Consider the following 22,238-nt stretch of genomic DNA (forward strand, 5'->3'; position numbering starts at 1 on the left):
GCCCAAATCCTGATTGTCCTAAAGCCCAAAAGGCACAAAAAGGTATAAACAAACAAACAAACAAAAAGTAAAAAAGAAAGTCAGCAGACTCTCTTAAACCCCACTGAACATACATTGACTTCATGGGCTTTCACTATCCAGGACAAGTGTTTGCTCATGCCTTTTATGCAACAAGAATGAATACAATGGGGTGGCTTTTAAGAAGGGCTTTGACTGAAACAAGATAACTTGAAATACTGTGTTTTTAAGAGCCTTTTAAAATATCCGTTGCACTGAGACTGAGAAAAGGAAAATAGAGCTCCTGTCCCTATGAATGACAAGCATTTGGAGGCACCCTATGAATACTTTTCACAAAGGAAGAAAAGAGTTCACAGGATCATAACGCAATAAAGACCAGAGCTTCCATTTTATCTTCTTTAGGATCTTAGAGGAATGCAGTGGTATCTCTATAACAAAGCACTACACTGATCAGTACTGCAGCTAAAACATCAGTACACCACCATCTGTTTCATGCTGATTCCAGAGACAAACCACAGTTCATAGCAGACAACACGTCAGCCTCTTTAAGAAATGGGAAACAACACTTTGCTGGAAGTAAAAATGCCTTCCTTACTACTGGTCTAATACTACGGTAAAGACTTAGGACTTGAAGCACCTCAATTAGAGGGTACTTTAGATTTACATTAAAATTGCCACTGCTACTTCAGATTCTGAAAGAAAAGGTAAGAATGGTTATAGTGGGTCACTTGAGAGATATAGTTTCAGTCCCCAGCTAGGATGTAGGCAAAAGCATAAGGCTCAATGAGTATGAAACAGGACATCTCTGGAGTATGTTCTGTTCCTTAGTGTGCTCTGGTCTATGTACACAGATCCAGGGAACACTGGGCATTATTCAGATTGTTTCAGTCAATGATCCATTTGGCATGAGTGATTTAAATTATCATATTTTTAATTAGTTTTGTTTTTCTTTCATCCAGAGACACAAATTCTTTAATTTTTATTTATTTTTGCATTGGAAAAAACTTCATTAGGGAAAGTAATAGGAACAGCAACCAAAAGGACATCTAAAGGTAAAGGTAAGAACAAGGCACACATGGAATGGGAAAGAATGCCCCACAGAATGGTCCTTCTGTTCCTCTTCTAAAGTAACAGCTTGCAGAATGCAAATAATATGCAGTGATCAATTAGCTGACAAATACCATCAGTAAAGCTTTGTTTGTACTTACAGAGAACAAAATAAATAGAAGACTGCAAGGTATGCAGTTATACTCTTCATCTGGAGATGAAATCGGAGGTGGGTAGTTTCAGGCTTCTACCTGTTTTACAAACCTAAGATGAAAGGAGAAAAAAATAACGTTGTTTTTTTTCTTTACTTCCCTGAGTGTTTGTGGAGCTGCTTGCACCATAAGACCTGACGGTTGGACTCAATGATCCTGAAAGTCTTTTCCAACTGAAATTATTCTGTGACTCTACAACCTTCATCACAAATACTTCCAACACACAGATTACACATTGTTCTATCCTTTTTGCACTCATGCTTTCCTGTATTTATAGCTTTCTTGGCCTGAAGCCATCCTTGGTGCATCAACAACCTATCCCTCTTCATTCAAGTCTTCCTAATGTATATTCTTACTAATCGACTTGCAAAATACTGATGACTTAATTCATTAAAAACTCAAACCCAGCCTTGTGTAAGCACAGTGACTCTGAATATATCACTGAACTCCTTCAGTCATAGTGGCTAAAAGGTGGAAAATCTGACCAAAAAACTGCTTCTCCTAGAAACTGCAACAACGTGGTCGTCTCATTGAAAAGAGAAGGCGTGAAGGCCTGGTAGCATACCAGGAATCAGCTTACATCTTTTGTACAGACACAGAAGCACTTATTTGATGATGACCTTACAGAAATCACAGTCCATTCAATGACCGGGTCACTATGAAGCACTGTCTCACTGACTCCCAGGAACACCATTCAGAGCTGAATCTATCTGAGTGGAAACGATTGGAGTTTTAACAAACTAAGAGCACAATGTTTTCCTCTGTTCCCGTGCAGGTAATAGTGCTTCATTATTGTAAGTTATACTGATCCTGTTCATAAGCACCTAATTTTTCTTAAGCTGTGAAAAGAAACAGACTCTTCTGCAAATGGACCTTCGAACTTGTAAGTAGTAAAAAGCAAACTAATTAATTCAGTTTGACAACTCACTGTTAGTTACATGCCAGCAGTTTTATAAGGCTTTGACCTTAGTGATAATGCCTCAGTCTTCATGATTCACCTGAATAAGTTCATTTACCAGCTAGGCCACACTATAAGGTTCAAGGACCTTATGCCACCTCCTCTGATCATACAGTATCACCAGTAGCTTTATCTTGACTGTCTCTTCAATCTTTGGACTATTTTTTGAGAAAAAAAAATTGCTATTCATATCAGCACACCTTCAAAATGAACAGCTAATAGCTTTCTCACAATAAATTGCTGATATATTTTGCACTTTCCACAGGTCTTGTAACAGTAAGAAATAAACAAAGATGAACTAACTGGACTACCTAATGACCTTTCATTCCTATAGGGTGATTTGACACTAAAAAATGAGGACAGAGGAATGAGAAGTTAATACCATTTTCTCTTCTCACTTGAAGTCTGAACACTTACTGTATACACAGCTCCTTTGATTTTTTAAGGAAAGAATGGATTATATTTGATGGGCACTTTATCGTGTTTTTACTACATTTTCCTTTATAATAGCCAGCATTTGATCTTGTCTAAATTGTAAGTCTGTGCTTGTGTTCATAGCAGAAACTGATATTGAATCTGTTGATCTTAATGGCTAGTTGTTGCAAATCCAGTTAAATTCTCTTCTCTTCCACGGTACTGTCTTTATCCATCCAAATGTGTCTCAGGGGTGGCCTTGTCTTCCTCCTCTGCCATCTTCATCCATCTTGGTTTCTTTTCTCTGCTTTCTCTCTTAATCCTGTGTCCTTTGGGTCCTACTGCTTCCTATAATCTATTCACTTCTTCAGGAGCTTAAAATCTGAGGAGAAACAAAACAAACAAACAAAAAACCAAACTCCAACCCCAAATGTTACATAAACATCCAAATCCACTCTTGCCTTTCTGGTTCCTGGCTTCAGTTAGTGTTTAGGTCTAAAGTTAGGCCAGGGTCCATTAGGATGATTTGTTTGGGTAAGCAGCAGACACCACACAGAGATGCAACAAATTCGGCATCTGTTTGTTTTGTCCATGAGATTTTGCCTGCTCCGATCACACTGAAAGACTCAGAACTGCTTGGACTCTGAAGCTGAGAGTGAGGGTCTGACTCTATCCTGACCCAAGTGATACAACCTGGAGTAACTGCACATAATTACAAATCTCACACTCACCAAATCTGAAATGGAAGAAAATTGTGCAACACCTTGTACACATTGTGTAATAGAGGAATTATTAAAAATCAGCTGCAAAGTAGTGTCCAACTTATCTGTCCTCATCCCCATGTTAGCCTGCAAAATGCACAGCCTGGAAAGCAAGTGTATTGCATACTTTTCGTTTCACTCACAGGGCTGATTCATGCCAGTAAATACTGAAACCCCACCTCATACTTTGGAGATGCAATTTCCATTCCATGAGTTTTGCTTGAAGCTAATACATGCTATTACAAAACATCTAAAGCAAAACCAACCATTTCACTCAGCCCAGCTGTGAAGTTCAACCTGCTTTTTAAAGTTACTTATCATGCTCTGACCTGCACATATGCACATGTTAAATACAAATAAATCAATACAGCATGCTTATTCTTGTTTCAGTTTGCTTTTTTTGTTGGGATTTTTGGGGTGTTTTTTGTTTTGTTTTGTTTTGTTTGGGTTTTTTTTTGCGAGTGAGGGGTTTTGATTTTGTTGGGTTTTTTTAATTAGCATACTCTTGCTTTGCCTAACAGATATATGAATCTGATGGTATCTCACAGATTAAAGTTTTGCGCTTGTCTCTTTGTAGTTCATTTGCTGTTTTATAAACCCAAAGTCCTTGAGGGAGTGTTGGAAAGCCCCATGATTTTCCTCAATGTTCCATTTTACCTTTTTATCTCTGATGTATCTAGCACATGTGAAAAAGAAATGCAGATAGCCAGGTGGCTCCCCAGCATCCATCGATACAAAAGCACTGACAAACACAAGTGACTTTATCTAATGCTGATGTTGATTCACGCTTGAGTTTTATTTGTGTTTTTCTAATGTTATATTAGGACCATGTATTTCTGATCTTACTTAAGAGATTATTATTCTGAATTTTAAGAAGAAAAAGAAGAATCATCACTCCTTTTTAGATAGTTATTGGGACAACAATCTTTGAGGAGGACAGTTAGAATAATCATAATTTTAGTGTTGGTACTTCATGATAACATTCTCTTTTTTCTTTAACTGGTATTGCTACCCACGACACATCTCCCAAAAATCTTCTGAAAGAGAGGTTATTTTGTATTTGCTTTGTGGCTTTCCATTGAATCACCATGCACAGACCACAGCAAGAGGGATAATACTGATTTAGCTGATTCACTTCTGTTGCTTGGTGTGGTGATCTCTGACTGCACTTAGTTGTAGGGATTTTCCAAAGCAGACAAGTGATTTCTTTTGCCAGGGTGTTGCTGTCAGGACTGAGGCATTCGAACACACTATATTTCAAGGACGAGCAGCATCATGTTCACAGCCACACTGCCTGCCCAGAGAGAAGAAGCTTGCTGATGGCTTAGTTTAACAGCTCTCTAGGGCAGCAAATGTTCACACATTTCTACACAATTTATTTGTGTTAAGGGGGAAAACTGGAAGCGCATCAATATTTGTAAGGACACATGATCTGGAGAGTGTAGTTCATCTGACAGTATTAGCTAGTCCATCCTCCAGATATGGTATGAAGTGGGCCAAGCTTTTCAAAATTCTGGTTCCATTTATTTTCTGGCATTACTTGCAAGCTGACATCAATAAGATCTGACATTTTATTTCAGAGGAATGGAGCATCTCATGCTTTTGTGTTCTCTGGGATCATAACCGCATTTTAACACCAGATTTTTTTTTTTTTTTAACTTGAAGAAAGTAGTAATTCTGCTAGGCTGGCACTAAAGCATAGGGAAGAAACTCTTTGAAAGTTTCTCATGCCATAAAGACATCTACATGTACAGACAAAGTTTGTTTAGTAAGGGCACTGTAGTCAGCCTACTCCCTGCTCTCTGGCTATAATGCCTTAGTATTATTGACTGCTTTGGTTAGTATGGCCAAAGTGTGTAATAGCTGGAACCAAAGTTGTAACTTGAGCATGTACACTGATTCATTGTGGGTACTTGTTTACTTGTTAACATATTTCGGTCTGTGGGACATGGCTGCAAGTGTATCATGAGAGATGCTCCCCTGAGTACTGCTGTAATAGTGCCCTTCTGTGCAACCTTTCTACCACCTCTCTCTACAAAAGTGGAAGTCTTGATTAAAAAGGAATTTGCACCCAGCAGGTCTGAGTAGCATCAGATATGCTTGCAAAGCAACTTGGTAAAACCTAACCCAAAACCCAAAATACTGCTTGAAAAATCCCACTGGCTTTAATAGATCTATGCTGCACTTCACATCTTCCTGGTATCTTGGGTAAAATTTTTGCAGCTGCCCCACTGCCATTCCTCAGTATCTTGAGGAAAAAAAAATCCAGATGGAGAAAATGCAAATCTCAGTCTCCTAACTACAGAAGTTCCTGAAAGCTTGTAGTTAAAGTACTGGGGCAAACAGAAAACTGAACTACAAACACAACTCCTGCTCTAACTCTCCTTTCTTACTCTTCTTCGCTCATTGTCTTTTAAAGTTTCGAATCGAGGAAATTCGAGACGGAGGGGGAAGGAAAAAAAAAAAAAAAAAGAAAAAGAAAGAAGACCCCCTCTGACTGGCCGTGACCTGGTTTCCTCCCCACCACAACGTTCTCTTTTCCTCTCTTCAGAGTGACATCTACTGGCCTCCCTCGAAACCCTTCTACTGGCCGCCGCTCTTCCCGGACCCGCTCCCACCCCGGAGACAGGCTCCCTGGGGGCTGCTTTCCCCGGGGGGCTCCAATCGCCACCCGGCACGGCCGCCCCCCTCTCGGGCTTGGCCAGTGGTCCCGGCTTGGAGTCCGTGCAGACATCCCCCAGCGCTGCCGACGGGGCAGCCCCAGAGACGGCCCCCACGGAGGGGCAGAAACTTCCCTGGAGAGTTTCCCTCTCGACTCATGCCAGCGTCGAGAGCGCGCAAATTGCGCGGATAGGGGGTCGGAGACTGCCTGCTGCTGAAGCCCCTTTAGAATAAGACGGGGGGAAGGGCCGTTCCCCTTAAGCCTTTGATTGCATTGTCCCCATCTAATCCGTGCAGCAAAACGCGCCCTGCGCTCCCTCCGCGGTACCGAGCTGAGCCGGCGGCCCCACGTTGCCTAGGGCGGGCCGGGCCGAGCGGCTGCTGGCGCGCTCGGCGGGGTGTGGCCTCGTCATTATTTATGAGCTCCAGCCCCTATTTGCTCAGCTAATGATGCACCGGAGGCCGCCGTGCCTCGCCTCGCTAGCGCGGCAGCGGCGAGGGCAGGGCAGCGCCTGTAACTGGAAACCAAAGCCCGCACAGTCACCGCCCGGCCACTTTCCATTCACTCCTAGGTGCTTAATTGAGGGCTGGGGAGAAGCGCTCCTTGTGCTTTAGGAGCCCAGCTATAAGAATTATTTTACGAAGGAGCCGGGGATACGTTGCAACCACCGGGAAGAGAGACACTTTTCTTTTTCTTTTACTTCTGTTTTTTTTTTTCCCCTTTTTATTTTCTCCCTCACAATGAGCCGGGTTTGGAATTAAACTGTTCTGGTAGCAGAAGCAGAGTCCGCAAGCTGATAGAAACCAGATAAAAATCTGTATCACTGGTTCCTCCAATAGCTGGGTAAGCATAATTGAAAGTTCTCTTTCTTTGCTGTCATAGATGTGAAATGTGTTTGATAGTTGAATTATCCTGCTGTTCACAGACAGCTAAAGCAATATTTTCCAGATTGGCATAGTCTGTCTTTGGTGGGGTTTTCTTCCCCATTCTTTCTTTCCTTTCTTTTGCTGAATGGTTTTCCTTACAGGATTTAAGTGTAGAACGCAGCCTGTAGTGGATGACACCTGTGCAGCACTTCACAACAAAGCTGCATAATACTTTCCAAAAGCAATACAGCATGCTGAAGGCAACTGTGGTGGCAGAAAAACTTCAGCACTTCACCTTCATAGTGGTTTGCCAGTCTGTTTACAGTTGGAATAGGGTATAAGAGCAGATGTGTAATTAGAAGTTGCCTTTTGTCTGTCCTAAAATATTCTTAAAAGTACTTGCATGGGTTTAGGTCTGTGAGTTGTCAGCAGAGATCATGTGCACTGGACATGCTGAATATAGTATCATGACTTACTGAGATAAATTGAGAACTCGGATATAGCCCAAACCAGGAGTCAAACCTGCAATGAGTTTATATTCAGTTACCAGGTATGTAAATCTCTGAGATTAAACCTATTTCCATTAGGTATCTTGCATATCAGATACCCTGAGGTACCTTTTTGGCACCATGTGCATTTATTATTTATGTGTCTAACAGCTGGATAGGAACCATGCAGCTCAGGGTTTGAATCTTGTATTTGCCTGTCACTTCTCTGTTAACAATGGAGATCTACCATTTGAGCAATGAAATGTAGCGATGTTTCACTTCTGTAACTGATTGCACTAGAGTTGGCAGGAGGCATGAGAGTGGGAGGGCAAGATTGCTGAAAGGGGTTTTATTATTATTTCCTACAATATAATTTAAAGAAAGACAGAAAGTCACACACTTGTTCCTCTGACTTTTTATCTCTGTTGCAAAGAAAGCATAGTGCTACTACTGTAAAATATTAATCCCACTGCATCTGTTAAATCACATGTTCTGTATAATTTGCTATTTGTTTTGGCCAGTCAGGGAAATTTTATCAGGATTTAACAGCATCTCTCTCTTAAAAGAGGGGTAAGTTAAAGACTATCCCATGGGCTGCTCACGAGGTTTTAAATTTAAAGCCCACAAAGCAGCATTAATACTAGAGTTTGTGCAGCCTGTTTAAAAATTATTCTTGGCAAAGTGTCTGGAACTATCATTTTATTAGTTAACAGACCCTTAGAGATAATTTGGAACTAGGCCAGAATAGATACATTTCTCCTGTAGACCAGATCTGTAGCTGGTGTTTTTGTCAATTAGCAGTGTTGTAAGATTACTTGATCTTCATGCGTTTTTCAGTACTTTAGAGCAAGTTGTGAATGAGAGTTTAGAGTGTGGGCTACAGAGTTGTGTGCTTACTCACATGCTCTTGATCCCACCCCTGACTTAGTATGAAGTTCTCATGCAGAAAGAAGTCTTTCAAAGCGATTTACAGTGAGTGGACAGGGAATAACAGAGGTAGTAATGAGATACGGGGTTTTTACCATTAAGTCAGTGGTGTGCATCCAGCCTAAATTGGTGCTGACCTGAAGTCATCCCTGCCCCACAGCTGGTTCCTGCCATGATACGGTGGTTACACCTGGTTCTTTTAGGACAGGTGTGAATCTCAGAAGGACAAATGAAGAAGAATGTAGGAATACTGGCTTTTCACTGGACTGTAGTGATAGAGCAGAGTTGAGCTACAGAACTGTAAGGTAATTGCTCAGGCAACAAAGCTTCATGAAACAAATGTATATGTTTTTTAAAAACAAATGTATATTTTTTAATGCTAAGTTCTAGCACTCCAAAGTGCTTCCATTTACCACAGAATCAAATACATCACCTGACTGACCAATAAGTGATGGCTAGTAGAAGGGCTGTTGATGCCAGAAAGAAAAAAAATAAATATCAGCAGGGAAGTAAAATGGGCCTAAAAAGTGAGGGTGTGTTTTATCCTCGCTTTTGGTAGCTGAGCTGAAGAACAAAGTACATTGACTTTGGACTTAACAGTTTTTGGAGAGATGCAGTTTAGGAGCATTACAGAAATGCAATATACAGCTTCTAATGTCTGCTGAATTTTATGAGTCTGGTCCAAAGCCCATTGGAATTAATGGGAAAGAGCCACTGACTCAGTGAGCTCAAGCCCTCCCTGAGCTTGGAAAATATGCAGATTTGTTTTGTGGTGTTTTCTGATTCTCTGAGGAGCTCAGTCATCTCAGCAGCTGTACTCTGTAAGATTCAGCAGAGATGCAGGTGGAGTAGCAGAAATATCAAATGTAATGCATTATGCCACGCTGGGTACTCTTAGTGCTCTGCAGAAATCTACAAGAGCAGGTTAGTATCTTGAAAAGAGCTAACCCAAAACCCTAATGTTGACTAACAGTTTCAGACATGTTGGAATACTTCTGGTTTCAATGGTTTTGAAATTACTAATGTACATAGTTAGGATTTCATCTTAAAAGAAGATCTAGAGGGCTATTAGAGAACTCAGCAAATCTTAATGCTCATTTCTAAACACCTTTGATTTCAAATGTTAAAAGTAAAACCCAACCAACCAACAACCCTGGTCTTCCTCGCTCCACCCTCTGCCCAAAAAAAGCAAAGCAAACCAAACCAACACCCAAAAACTCAAACAAACCAAACATGAGAGCGAAATTAAATATGATGTAAAGTAAGGAGAGACATCTAAAAATATCAGCAAGATTTTTATTTGTGAAACTTTATCTCCTGTCCTTGCTTTGCTCTGCCTTGACATTTAGTTTAATTATTTCTCCAGCAGGTGGAATTGTCCTTATTTAAATAAACTGAATCTAGTGCTGTAGTCTGCCTTAGCCAAAACCTGGGCTCTGTTGGCTCATTCTAAGAGGGAGAGAGCTCCTTCTGTGCCAGCGCAGAAGACCACTGGAGTAATAACATTTTCAGGTGTTCAAAGAGAAAATAGAAGTGCTGTACCTCCTTCCATTATATTATGACTTCATCTAGAAAAGCTTTCTAACACAGGTCTTTCTGTAGTGTTGGTTTTGCTCCACAAATTTGTAAAACAACAGTAATGTGATATCTCTGTCTTTCAGGTTTTGCTTCTTGGTTATTAAGTTGAAAATCTGAAGAGATGGCATTTCTTGCACTGCACGTGTGGATTGGGATATTTATTTACTTTAGCAGTGTAAAAGGATCTTCCCAGCCTCAAGCAAGGGTGTTCCTAACATTCAATGGTAAGAAAAAAGATAAACATTCTTAAGCAAATGTTATGACTGAATGTTTTCTTCTTCCTCTTAAAGTCAATGACTGAGTAGAAATTGGCTTTTTGGTCTACTTCCATTATTGTTTGGTTTGTGTTGCTGAGGTATCTGTCAGCCTAAATCTGTTTTATACCTGAGGTTCATTGCTGCTATACCTATAGGTACATAATTATGAATACCTTCTCTTTATTTTGAAGTCTTTATTTGTTAGTAAGTCATAATAACTTTTATTTCTTATCCTTATTTCTGTTTGGCAAAGATGATAGTGTGTCACATGCAGTGGAAGATATAAATTATTGGAATTTCCTTCATTTGATACTCTGCAAATGAGACTTTTTGAAGATTTAGCAAGATAATCATCTAAGGCCTAGTGCTTTGACAAAATGTCATTCCTTGTGCACCGTGTTGGATGTACATAGCATGTAGCAATCACTGAAGCCTGAATTCTATAAACAAGCAATCAAAATTATTTTAAAAAGAAAGGGCCTTTTACTTCTGATGTGCAGTACCCTACTGCTTCAATTACACTAATAGTAAGGTAGCTTTATTCTTCTAGTATTAATCCTTGTCCTAAATGCTGATTTTAGTCAACACTTTAAAATATTCTTCAGGCTTACAGTTTCCGTTAAACCTGAGCAGAAATTTCCTGTCACTAACTATAGGGGCTTTTGCTTTTTGGTGTGTATGGTTCACAAGTGCAAGGATGTCCTGCCATGGGAACTTTCTGTGTGCTCTGAAGAGCCTTTTAAAAATCATTTTTAAAGTAATCATAGGTAGTAAGTATCTCAAACTGCTATTACACCACAATAATCCAAACTATGTACTCTTGAGTTTGAGAGACATCTGGAAGGAGACCTGCCAAATTAGACCTTCCACAAATGGAAACCAGCAGACTGAACAATTATAAGATATTGTATATTGTAGACTCTAAGGCCCTACACTTATGAGTGCCATACTTAATAGGTGTAAATTGGCATAGTTCCAGTAAAAGCAACAGTAGAAATTGCATTCCAAGAGGGAGCTGGTACATGAAGAAGTAGGTGGGAATTTCTCTTCCTTGCTTTTAAATAATGTTGGCTTAATGTAGATGACACTGATTCAGCACAGGTCAACACAGAAGCAAGTTTTGCTGTGGTTTTAGAGTGTTAAGCCTGCAGGTTTGTCACAGTTGTGCAGTACAGGCTGATCAACATTTCCATATCATGTTTGTGATGGCCTTGAAAGTAGTCTTGGCTTCCTGTGATCTCTGGTATGAGCGTGATGTAGGAAACGTTCAGCTTTTGTGGTATTCAGCCTTGTGAATGTGAATGCATTTCATTCCTTGGCTGGTCATGGGTATCCTACAAGTTTGAAGCACAGAGCTACCCATAAGGCAAAAACCCCCAGACCTAGAGATTTAGAAAAAGTAATGGCTGGGTGAATTGAGACCTTAGTTTTTATGTCCCTCTCTGCAAGGAAGTCACCTCTCTTTCCTTTAAAAGGGTTATGACAATTTTGTCAGAGCAGCCACTTCATATGATGAGGTTCTTGGATCTCAAGAGCTCTGCCACTCCACACCAGCCCTGGGGACACAGCCTCACTTTTCTGATTCCTGACTGTAACCCTTTTGGACGCTTCCATAACAGCTCACTTCTGCACTATCATGCACAGTTGGCACATATCCTATTCCCGCTCCTGGATTTTAAAGTAATGTTTTGCGTGGATCTCCAACCTCAGTGAAAGTTAGGGGAAAGTGTCACCAGAGGCTTGAAATACTATCTGATTATCTTAAAAAATGGACATTTCAATTTCTCTAATACTTATCTCAACATTTAACCTTTCAAAACCCACCCCCCCTACATTTTAAAGTCCTTGTTTTTTTAATTAGTCTATCAAAGTCACAAAAATAAGAAAATAATTATGCATTTTATAATATAACAAATAATGTCTGACATAAAAGGCTGGTTTTTTTTTTTTGTTTTTTTTTTTTTATAATAAAAACCCAGTAATTTTATTTTTAAGCCTGATTTCCAGGTGGTAAGAAACAGCTTTCTTTAGGTGAAAAGAGTGTGCAGGTGGTTGTGTACAAAAAGGTAATGGTCTCCCATCTATAGTATGAACTTCTGGTCTCTGAATCTTCATTTATTTATGTGGACAATGATATAATATAAAAAGATGAAACATAGTTCTTTACCCAAGTATCATAACATACTGTTCCTGCATAAGCTCCCTCATAGCTTATTGTTTTTAAATCAATTAGAAATATCAAGTTACTGGCTCTTTCCATGCTCTGAGAAGTTGTCTGGAGAATTGTCACTCTTTTACAGTGCATCATTTGAAAACAAAACTATAATTAGGACTCCTTATGTTTTAAATGACATTAGACAATAAAGACAAGTTATTCAAGCTTAGGATGATTAGATGATATTTTCCAAGTTCTGAATTGAATTGGATTTGGCTTTGTGTCTATAATTATATTGCATATGTTTTGGGGGTAGAATGTATAGTGAGGAGAAAATGAGTGATGCTTTTCAAAGCTAACCTGCTCCTTCAGGATCAAGTCAGTTGAGTTTATTCACATTGCAGCAGTTCTCATGGGAAAATCCAGAAAGTATCTTGACCTATTCTGTTGTTCATCGGGAAAGATAAAAATGAGAATCGTTTCAATTGTGGCTTGTTTTTCTTTTACTTCATTAAGAATCAAATGTAATTAAAAAGTAAGCCTGGATAATACCTCAAGAGCCTGATAATAGGGATTTTGCAATTAACTTCAATGGATAAAGGGCTGCAACCCTAATTTCTACTTTCTAAATCAAAAGCCTGGCCCCTTGACTAATTAAAATGTACTTCATGAGTTAGCTGAGATTGCTAAATGTGTGTCTGATATGAGTGCCAAACTTAGAGCTGTCTGCACCCTGAGTGTCTGTGCCGTACAGAACCCTGAGGCCTGATTTCTGTTGCTTTGCACCTTGTGTAGCCATTTACGCAGATTAAATAGAAGGTCGGGCTGGAGCTAAATTTTATGTTTTTGCACAGGTAGACTTTTACATGGCATTAGGCCTGTGCATAATTGGGAAATAGATCCAGTTTGCTTGGAATGATTTGTCATAACCTAACTGCCCTGCTCAGTTGTGATGACTCAAACCACCAATAGTTGTACAATGTCTGCTCTCAGAGCCACTGCAGTTCAAAGAAGTGGCTCCGGATTTCTCTGATTCTGAAACTGCACAGATGTGAAGTCTGTGGTGCAGAAGCTGCAGTAGTGTTGGGGAATCATCTGCTGTGTTACCACAGGGTGAGGAAACCTGGGATGGGGGAAGCAAAGGACCTGACATCTTACTACACTATTAGTATACTATCCTGCTTTCTCATACATCTTCTGACTCCTTGTCCTCAGAATAGATCTTCCTTAACCTACTTAAATCACCCATCATAATTTAAAGCACCATTTTTTTTTTCCCATGGCAAAAGACTTACCTTGTCTTTTTATGAACTATCAAAGGTAGTGCCTGCTGTTTCTCAAGCTGCCTGTGTTCCTTCTTCTGACTGCACGTTCTTGAAGAGATAATCGGGAGCAATTTCCTTCAGTCTTTACAGGGGCAAAACCTGCCTCAAGCCAACAGGACTATTACCAAAATAAACAAGGAGTTATTAGACTCCAGGATAGTACCAGACTTTGATTCCAACTCATAGCTAACATTTTGGGTTTTATCACAACCCTGAAATGTTGGGCCATACCATTTGAACACCAGATTCTGAACTGGTCAATAAAATTGAAGTAATTATTTTTTTAAAAGACGCTTGAAGTCTTCTTTGGGCTTTGAATTATTGTGGAAACACACAACCAAGCAATGGTTTCACAACTCACTTAGGAGTATTTCATGCCAACCTAAAATGTCTGGTCAAGCAGATATTTCCCATGTGGATTCTCCCTTTGTCTCCAGTTAAAATTCCATATGAGAAGTGGATCAATGCTAATTTTAAGACAGTTTTGTTCTTTTTGTCATAAAGTTACTAGAACATGTAAAGCACTTTTAAGAAAGTATCAAGTCAGCTTCATTAATGGCAATTAAAAAGCATAAAATGTCACCAGAGCAACAGCAGCACTTATTCAACTGTCAACATATTTGAAAAGATTTAATGCATCCCCTGTGGTTACCCTCAAGGAAAAATAAAGAGACAGAACCATTTTCTTTGAGCTCTTGAGCAACAGCAATACAAGTTGTTTTGAAACAATCCCTCATTGTAATGTTAATGTTACCACAGTTAATAAAAAGTTCATTTATTATTTGGGGTACTTTGTGCTGATGACAGTCTAGTAGGCAATGGTTTATATTCAAATAGTTGATTTGGTCTTTGGTGATGTCCATGAAATGAAAGCTACTTGCAAAATGAAATAGAAGTAAAGCTTTTTTTTAAATTATTTTTTATTTTCTTTTTTAAGAGTGAAGCTATGGTTTTATCTTTCTTTATATGGAGCACTCATACAGACATCTTTTTGAGCGTTTATATAGTTGCACAAATTTCAGAAAACTGTGAGTCAAATTTTCTCCAAAGTAACTGATTAGTGGCTTTCACAAATTCGGGGATTTTAAGTAATACTAATTTATAAAGCGTTGAACACCGGTCATGAAAATGTTTCCTCTTCAATTGTCTCACAATGGAGATCTAAAAGCTCACTTTGGAATACTGTCAACTAAAAATTCTTGCATCTGGTCAAATTGACAGCTTCAGTTGTTTCAGTATATAAAGACAGATTTTGCCAAGTGCTGTGACTTCAGTCATAAAAAACATCAAACAATTAAGCTGAAGTCACAGGTAACGTTTGGTCTAGTTCTTTGTTCTCTGAAGTTACTACAAGAGCTATCCCCATAGGAAAGCACAAATCAGTACATGGTCTTCAAGGTAGTTCTCAAATTTAGAAGAAAATCTTACAAACGTAATCCTCCTCTTGGATGAAGAACTTGTCCAAATTTTACTAAATTTGGGGATTTTGGTTGTCTCTTGCACGATAAAAAGTAGATCTGCTATCTAAGAGATTAGTTCCTCCTTTTAATCTCTTTCTATTCCCCAAATCAGTCAGTTTGACCTGTACCTGAATCATCTTTTTTTTTTTTTTTTTTGAGATGGAAGAAATCAAACTATCTGAGAACATTTTGATAGATTCAACACATCTCAGCGCTCTCTACTTGTCACAGAAGAAAGCAGCTTATCTTGGCCGATTCCACTTCTTTCTCATTACAATTCCCTCTTGTGTTGCCTGTGCAAGGCGAATGCTGCACTCCCTACACAGGCAGTTAAATTGCCATTGTTTTACAACACATCTTCTTTTATGTTTAAAAAATGTGACGAGAGGAAAAATGGCAGAAATGTTTCTTATACTCTATCTTGTTTGGGACTTTTCAAGTACCAGTAACAAGAGTTCTTCTGTGAGCCATTTCCATACTGGATGAGTTCACAGTGCACTTTGATATGTGGTGCTGCACAAGCCTTTTTGTGTATCAGATGTAATTAGTGACGAGACACACAGTAATTGCTCATTTTATTGAAGTGCATTGACTGAGGTCTTGCCATGAATAAACACAGAGACCAAGACCTTACCCGTCATTTGAACCCACCATGTCCTCGATGTGTATTTTGTCCTTTATGGTGCTGACTTTTCAGTGTTCTCAATAACGCTTCTTAATAAAAAAACTGGGCACTCTTTCTCAAGGAAAGGTCTTTGTCATGGGGACACAGTGTGGCATCTCATCTCACATTCAGACAGCAGTGTCTGCAACAGATACCAGGTTAAAAGAAGGCTGTGTTTTGCCCTGCTCATCCCATTGCAGAGGTAGGGTGTCAGGAAAAATAATAATAATGCTAGGCAGCAGCACAGACTAGGGATCCTCCTGCTGGAAAGGAGTTCCAAGGAGAAAGACCTTGAAGTCCTAACGTACAGGAAGTTCCCCATGGAACAACAATGTGCCCTTGTGCCCAAAAGGGCTAATAGTATCCTGGGGTGCATTAAGAAAGGTGTATCCGAGAGGTCTATGGAGGTTCTCCTCCCCCTCTACTCTGCCCTGGTGAGCAGGGTAGATTTAGATTGAATGTTAGGAAGAAGTTTTTCATAGTGAGAGTGGTGAAATACCAGAGATATGGTTGAGGTCCCATTCCTGGGGACATTCCAGATTGGATTTGATGTGGCCCTGGGCAGCCTGATCTAGTTGGAGATATCCCTACTGTGTGCAGGGGTGTTGGACAAGACCCACTCTGAGGGTCCTTTCCAACCCAATGAAGTCTGTGAATAAAGTGAATATCCTATCTGCTCTGTGAATGTCAGCAAATCACCATAAGCCTAGAGTCTGATCCATGTGTACACCTTTCAGGGCTGAGCTCTTAATTTGGCCAATTCTGAACTGGGTGACCATCTCAGGAGTGTGAGACAACATTTTTAATGGTGTTGTTAATCTTGGGACAGGAAGAATGGTTTGGGGTTTATTATTTTCATTTGGGTCTGTAAGTGAAGGCTTCATATAAAACACAACACTACTTTTATGAGAGGATTTTTCTTCTAGTACCACTTTCAAATGCAAATAAGTTTTTGTGAAATACAACATTTAGAGATAGTATGGGGTGAATACTAAGACTTTTGAACTATTCCGCATAATCTTGCTTCCTGTCATGGGATAAAGTATTGCCTCACCCAAATCATCTTCTGGAGTGGAGATGAGTAGACATCACAATCACCCTGGATTGCCAATTTGATTAATAAAAAAAAAAAATCTTGGCACTTAATCTGATTTTTTAAAAAAGACAACCAACCCTCCCCAAAATTAAACTGAAGCCAAATTATCTAATTAAAGGCATAATTTTCAACCATTAAGAGGTTCAGACTGGCATTCTGAAATGAAGGAAAAGGACTCTTCTTTGTACTTACATGTTGAATGTGTGACAGAATTCTCTTTCAACTGTCAACTTCTGTCTCCTTTTTGTATTTCCTTTGCAATTTCATAGTTCTTACATTGCTTTGCAAATAGAAGTGAATAAAAAGGTCTTGTAAATCCTTCCCTGAGACTAAGAGGCTTAGTCACCTGTTTTTGTGATAATTTGTTGTTGTTTCTTAGAATTTTAATTCGTTTAATATCATTTCCCTTTACCATTCTTAATGAAAAATACATTTACTTCTAAAAGCTTTGAGTTATGCAGAATAAATCAGTCCCTGTCAGCTCAGAATCAATTAAATTCGGCAAATATTTAACTGCTTTTAACATTTGTACAAGTCAGGCTGTATCTCTCAGACTCCCAGCTTAAAGGAGCAGCAGTTAGATTTACAGGGATAATGGAAATATGAGAGGCAAGTGTCTGGTTGCTCCTTCAGTTCAATGGCTGGGAATGATGAGGTTCATTTTCTTTCCTTCTCACGTAACAGACCAAGAATGCAAAGATTTGAACAGCATAAGAAGATAAATCTCATGGTATATATGCACACAAAAATCAATAGTGTAATAGGAAACAAAGAGAGAAAGATACTGAACATAAGGAAAAACCTTTTCACTGTGAGGATGATAGAGTACTGGAACATGCTGCCAGAGAGGTTGTGGAGTCTCCTTCTCTGGAGACTTTCCAAATCTGCCTCCATATGTTCCTGTGTGACCTACTCGAGCTGATCCTCCTCTGGCAGAGGGGTTGGACTCGATGTGAGGTCCCTTCTAAGCCCTAACATTCTGTGATTCTATGATAATTCTACAGTAGCTGATTTTTAGTGCAAAAAAACATTATTCAAAACACAGTATCGCATACATCTATATGTATGCCCGCATCTTCTGCCTGATCACAAACATTATTCTGAGTGTGAATTGTATCCTAGGCTGCATCAAGAGGAGTGTGGCCAGCAGGTCAGGAGAGGTGATTCTGCTCCTTTACTCTGCTCTTGTGAGACCCCACCTCGAATACTGTGTCCAGTTCTGGTATCCCCATCGTAAGAGGAGCACAGAGTTAGTGGAACAAGTCTAGGGGAGGGCCATAAAGATAATTGAAGGACTTGAACACCTCTGCTATGAGGATAGGCTGAGGGAGCTAGGGTTGTTCAGCCTAGAGAAGAGAATACTCTGGGGGGACCTTAGAGCTGCCTTCCAATACCCTAATGTATCCCACAGGAAGGCTGGAGAGGGATAAAGAGGAGTCATTTGAAGCTGAGGGAGCGTAGGTTTAGACTGGATCTTAGGAAGAAGTTCTTCAGTACAAGGGTGGCAAGACTGCAATAGGCTGCCCAAGGAGGTTGTGGATGCCTTCTCCCTGGGGTGTTCAAGGCCAGGTTGGATGAGGCCTCGACCAGCCCAGTCTAGCTGAGAGGCATCCCTGCCCATGGCAGGGAGGTTGGAGTAGATGATCTCTAAGGTCCCTTTCAACCTAAGACATTCTAGGATTCTAGGAACCTAAAACGCTTACAGAAACTCCTTGAAAAGATTTACTGACCTTAGAAGGCAAGAGTGGAGTTTTGCCTTATCCTTTTCTGAGCCACAGCCATATGGGAGACAGAACAGGGTATTTTATGGAGGCAAACACTGTCACACTCATCTTTGACCTTCCTGGTGCATTCCAACAACACAGGACAGTTCCTAATACAAAATGTTTCTGCAATTCTTAGAAATTCCTTCTTGTCTGAAATAATCAACCTGCATGCCTGTCAGTGCAGTGTTCTGAGAGAGTCTCTGTCGAGTGCTCTTATGAGGTGTGATATCAAATTAGAGTACAAAAATGAGAGCACTTGCATCTTCAGAATGGCACTTTCTAGGTTTTTAATATCAACCAATTGAGATGTTAATTTCAAGAGGAATCTTGGCATCTTTTCAAAAATTTACTTTTTAAGTTCTGAAAAGGATTTAGTTGGCATGGAGAGTTGATCCTAGGCTTAGACTTCAACGTGAACGCAGCTAGAATTTTTTAAGCTGATGCAGCTAAAAACCCACTTCCTGCCACTGTTGAGAATAATGCACCATCATTTTAGGTTTTTGGGTTTTTTTCCCTAAAGCAGACAAACCTACAGCAAAGACAAAAACATTTAAAGTCCTCATGAGGTGTTTTATTGTGGTTTGTGCTGGGGAAATAAAGCTGTGCATACATGGCTATAAAATCCGAAAATGAATATGCCTGTAAAACCATCACCTCCGATTTAAAAATTTGCCATCTTTGTAGCTTTGGTTAAGTCCCTCTAAAAATGAGAAGAATGTCAGGCACTCATTTCTCCTGTAGAAACATTGGGGATTTTAGGGATACTTGCAAAAATAAGACTTTTTGAAATATAATTTTCAAAAATAGAGTAAGAAAAGAATCAAATGTGAGTGGTTTTTTGTTTGGTTTTTGATTTATTTTATTATGCATTTGTTACAACTCTTTCTCTACTGTTTCCTGATCTTAGGTAACATGTTCTGAAGCTCACACAGGGAGCTGAAAAAGTCCATTCCTACAGTTGCAAAACTGTATAAAATTGCAAAAAATAATTTGAACTTTCAGATGTGGTCAGGTATACCTATACTACCTACCTACCTATACTAACAATGTTCAGAAATTGAAGCAAAGAGGAGACTTATGGTCTTCGTCATCATGTTTTGGCCTGCCAGCCAGGTCCAACGAACAACAAGATTTTGCCTGGTCCCATCTTTTCCTTCTAGAGATGGGAAAATCTTTGCTTGGTCAGTATGTGTTTCCTTAGATGATGAATTTTACCTCCTGTCTCAGCACCCTGAAAATGAGCAGTGAGTTCATGAAACACAAGCATGGTGCTTTCAGAAGTGAAAGAATATGAGTCATGCTGCATTTGTTGTGTATATATGTGACTGGACTAGGTAAAGCTGCTGCTGTGTCCACTTCAATGCAAGCAGACACTGGGGGAGAGGGGCAAGCACAGGAATCCAGCATCTCCCTGGCAGATGGGGAGAGCAGACCACCCTGATGCTGGAGCTCTGAAGAGGCTTTTATAGAGGAAGGTTGTGCCAGCTGAATCAATACTGAGGCACGTTTCATACCTACTGTGGTGATTTACATAGATGTGTTTGGAGTGGGGAGATGGGGGTGATCCAATAGAATTAATTATTCAGATAAACAAACAAAACCAACAAAAACCCCCAACCTTTCTTGAATTACTTTTGTTTGCAGATACAGAAATCTGCCACCAATGATTACTTAGCTTCCATTTGCTATTTTAAAAAAGGTACATTCATTCCAGGTTCTGAGGGCGTCATTGCCAAAGAACTTTTCCTCATAGGAGCACTTCAGATGCATCCAACACTGCTGAAGAGTGATAAGATCCCTCTCTTTTATTATGATTATGATGATTATTGTTGTTGTTGTGCTTCTAGGCTGTGTGTTTTTGTTGGTATCGATACTGGTATTTTGGCATTGGTATTAATATTGGTATTGGAGGAAGGTGTTGAATTCTGGTTTTGAGGCAGCCTCTGTTCCTCTCTGAGTATATAAGAGGCAAGCAGCTGAGAGTTTTCTTTTCACTCTACATTGTGACTGTGAAGAACCTTTGCTTTAAGGTTATTCTCTTTCTACAGTTGAGTAGACAGTGGCTTTGAGAAGGGTTTATGGTTTGCTTATATCTGTTGAAAGCTGCCCTAGCCAGCTGGAGAAAACTCCCTTTCAGATCAGATTGGATGCAAAAGAAAACATCCAACATCTAACTTCAGGTTGTGTGTAACATCAATAAACTGTAGCACTCTGAATAAACAAGGTGGCCACTCACTGTTTATGATTCCTTTGCTTACTTTTCCTGCGTTGTGCCTATGATGGCCCCAACCTGTTTGCTGAGCAGCTGAAGAAGACTTTTGCTCAAAGTAGGTCTAATTCATAGGTGTGAGTCCTATGTGGAAATGTGTGAAGGAAAAATAGCAGATTGTGGGATATTTTTTTCTCTGAAAAGCCCTTTCAAGAAATCAACTGTTCCTTTGTGGAGAGTGAAGGAAGGATGCAGTAGTCACCAAAAGGCGAAAGGGTCTTGTGGACATTACTCACAAACACAAGGAGTTGGCATGAAGTTACTTCATCCCAGCTCACGCTGTATGAGAACCTTCAGCTGCAGCATCTGCTCTGGAGGTAATCTCCATCTGCTTTGAAACTGACTTCATATTTGGTACCAGATCTTCTCATGCTGGAGAAAGTACATGTGTGTACGCTCTTTAAACTCAGTTAGGAGGCAAAATACTAATTTTCTACATATTAATTGAGCATGGTCTGGCCAGCTGCATTATTTACGTGTTAACATTTTCTGCAATCATGCCAACATTGTTTTTTTTTTTTTTTTTGGCTTGTGGATGGGAGAGACTAGGGAAGAGACTGCTGTGTCTAGTTTTGAGCTCTCCCACCATGAGGTGCTGGCAAGCTGGAAGAAGCTCAGTGAGGGGTCATTAAGCTGTATGGGTTCTGGAGGACATGGCAAACAAGAAAGAGGCTGAGACCGCTAAGTTTCATCAGCCTGGAAAAGGCTAAGGGGCATCTCATGGCTGCTTTCAACTGTCTGATGGGCAGAGTATGGAGAGAGCAGAGCCAGACTCTTAGAAGTGCACAGTGACAGGACAAAAGGCAAAAGTCCCAAGTTTTAGCAAAATAAATTCTGTGTAGGTGGAAGGACTTTTTTCTTTCTCTTTTTTTTTGTCACCATGAACATAGAGAAATATTGAAACAGGTTGTACAGGGAGGTAGTAGACTCTCCATCGCTCCAGGTATTCAAAATTCAGCTAGATGAGGTCCTGTGGAAATCCATCTCACTACAGTACCTAGCCCTGTTTTTGAACATGATTTGGCCCAACATAACCTTTAGATGTCCTTTCCAACCTGTGTGACTGTGGGTCTGTGATTTTCTTCAGCAATCAGCAGGTGTAAGAATTAAGACGCTGATATCTGTCTTGGCAGTGTTTCCAGCACAGCTTATCTGCTAAAGCAGCTCTGGAGAAGAAAGTCAGCCTTCCTCAAAAAGGTCAGAAATCTGACCCGAGTGACCTGGCAGCCTGTGGCCACAATGAAAGCTATAAACACTCAACATGAGGAATTTTTTAACTGCCTACTGCAAATTATTGTGCCTAAAGTGTGGGTTC

At 39.9% G+C, this 22,238-nt stretch overlaps 1 protein-coding gene across 1 annotated transcript in view; it reads left to right on the forward strand.

Annotated features, from left to right (window-relative positions):
• Positions 1–10,031: 10,031 nt before the first annotated feature.
• The window catches only part of SEMA3C (semaphorin 3C), a 112,884-nt gene continuing 100,677 nt past the window's right edge, over positions 10,032–22,238 (forward strand). The window contains exon 1 of the mRNA XM_054399898.1: positions 10,032–10,155. Coding sequence (XP_054255873.1) covers positions 10,053–10,155 — 103 coding nt within the window. The 5' untranslated portion in view covers positions 10,032–10,052. The remainder of the gene's footprint in view (positions 10,156–22,238) is intronic.

The sequence above is a fragment of the Indicator indicator genome, chromosome 3, assembly GCF_027791375.1.
Source record: "Indicator indicator isolate 239-I01 chromosome 3, UM_Iind_1.1, whole genome shotgun sequence".
NCBI lineage: Eukaryota > Metazoa > Chordata > Aves > Piciformes > Indicatoridae > Indicator > Indicator indicator.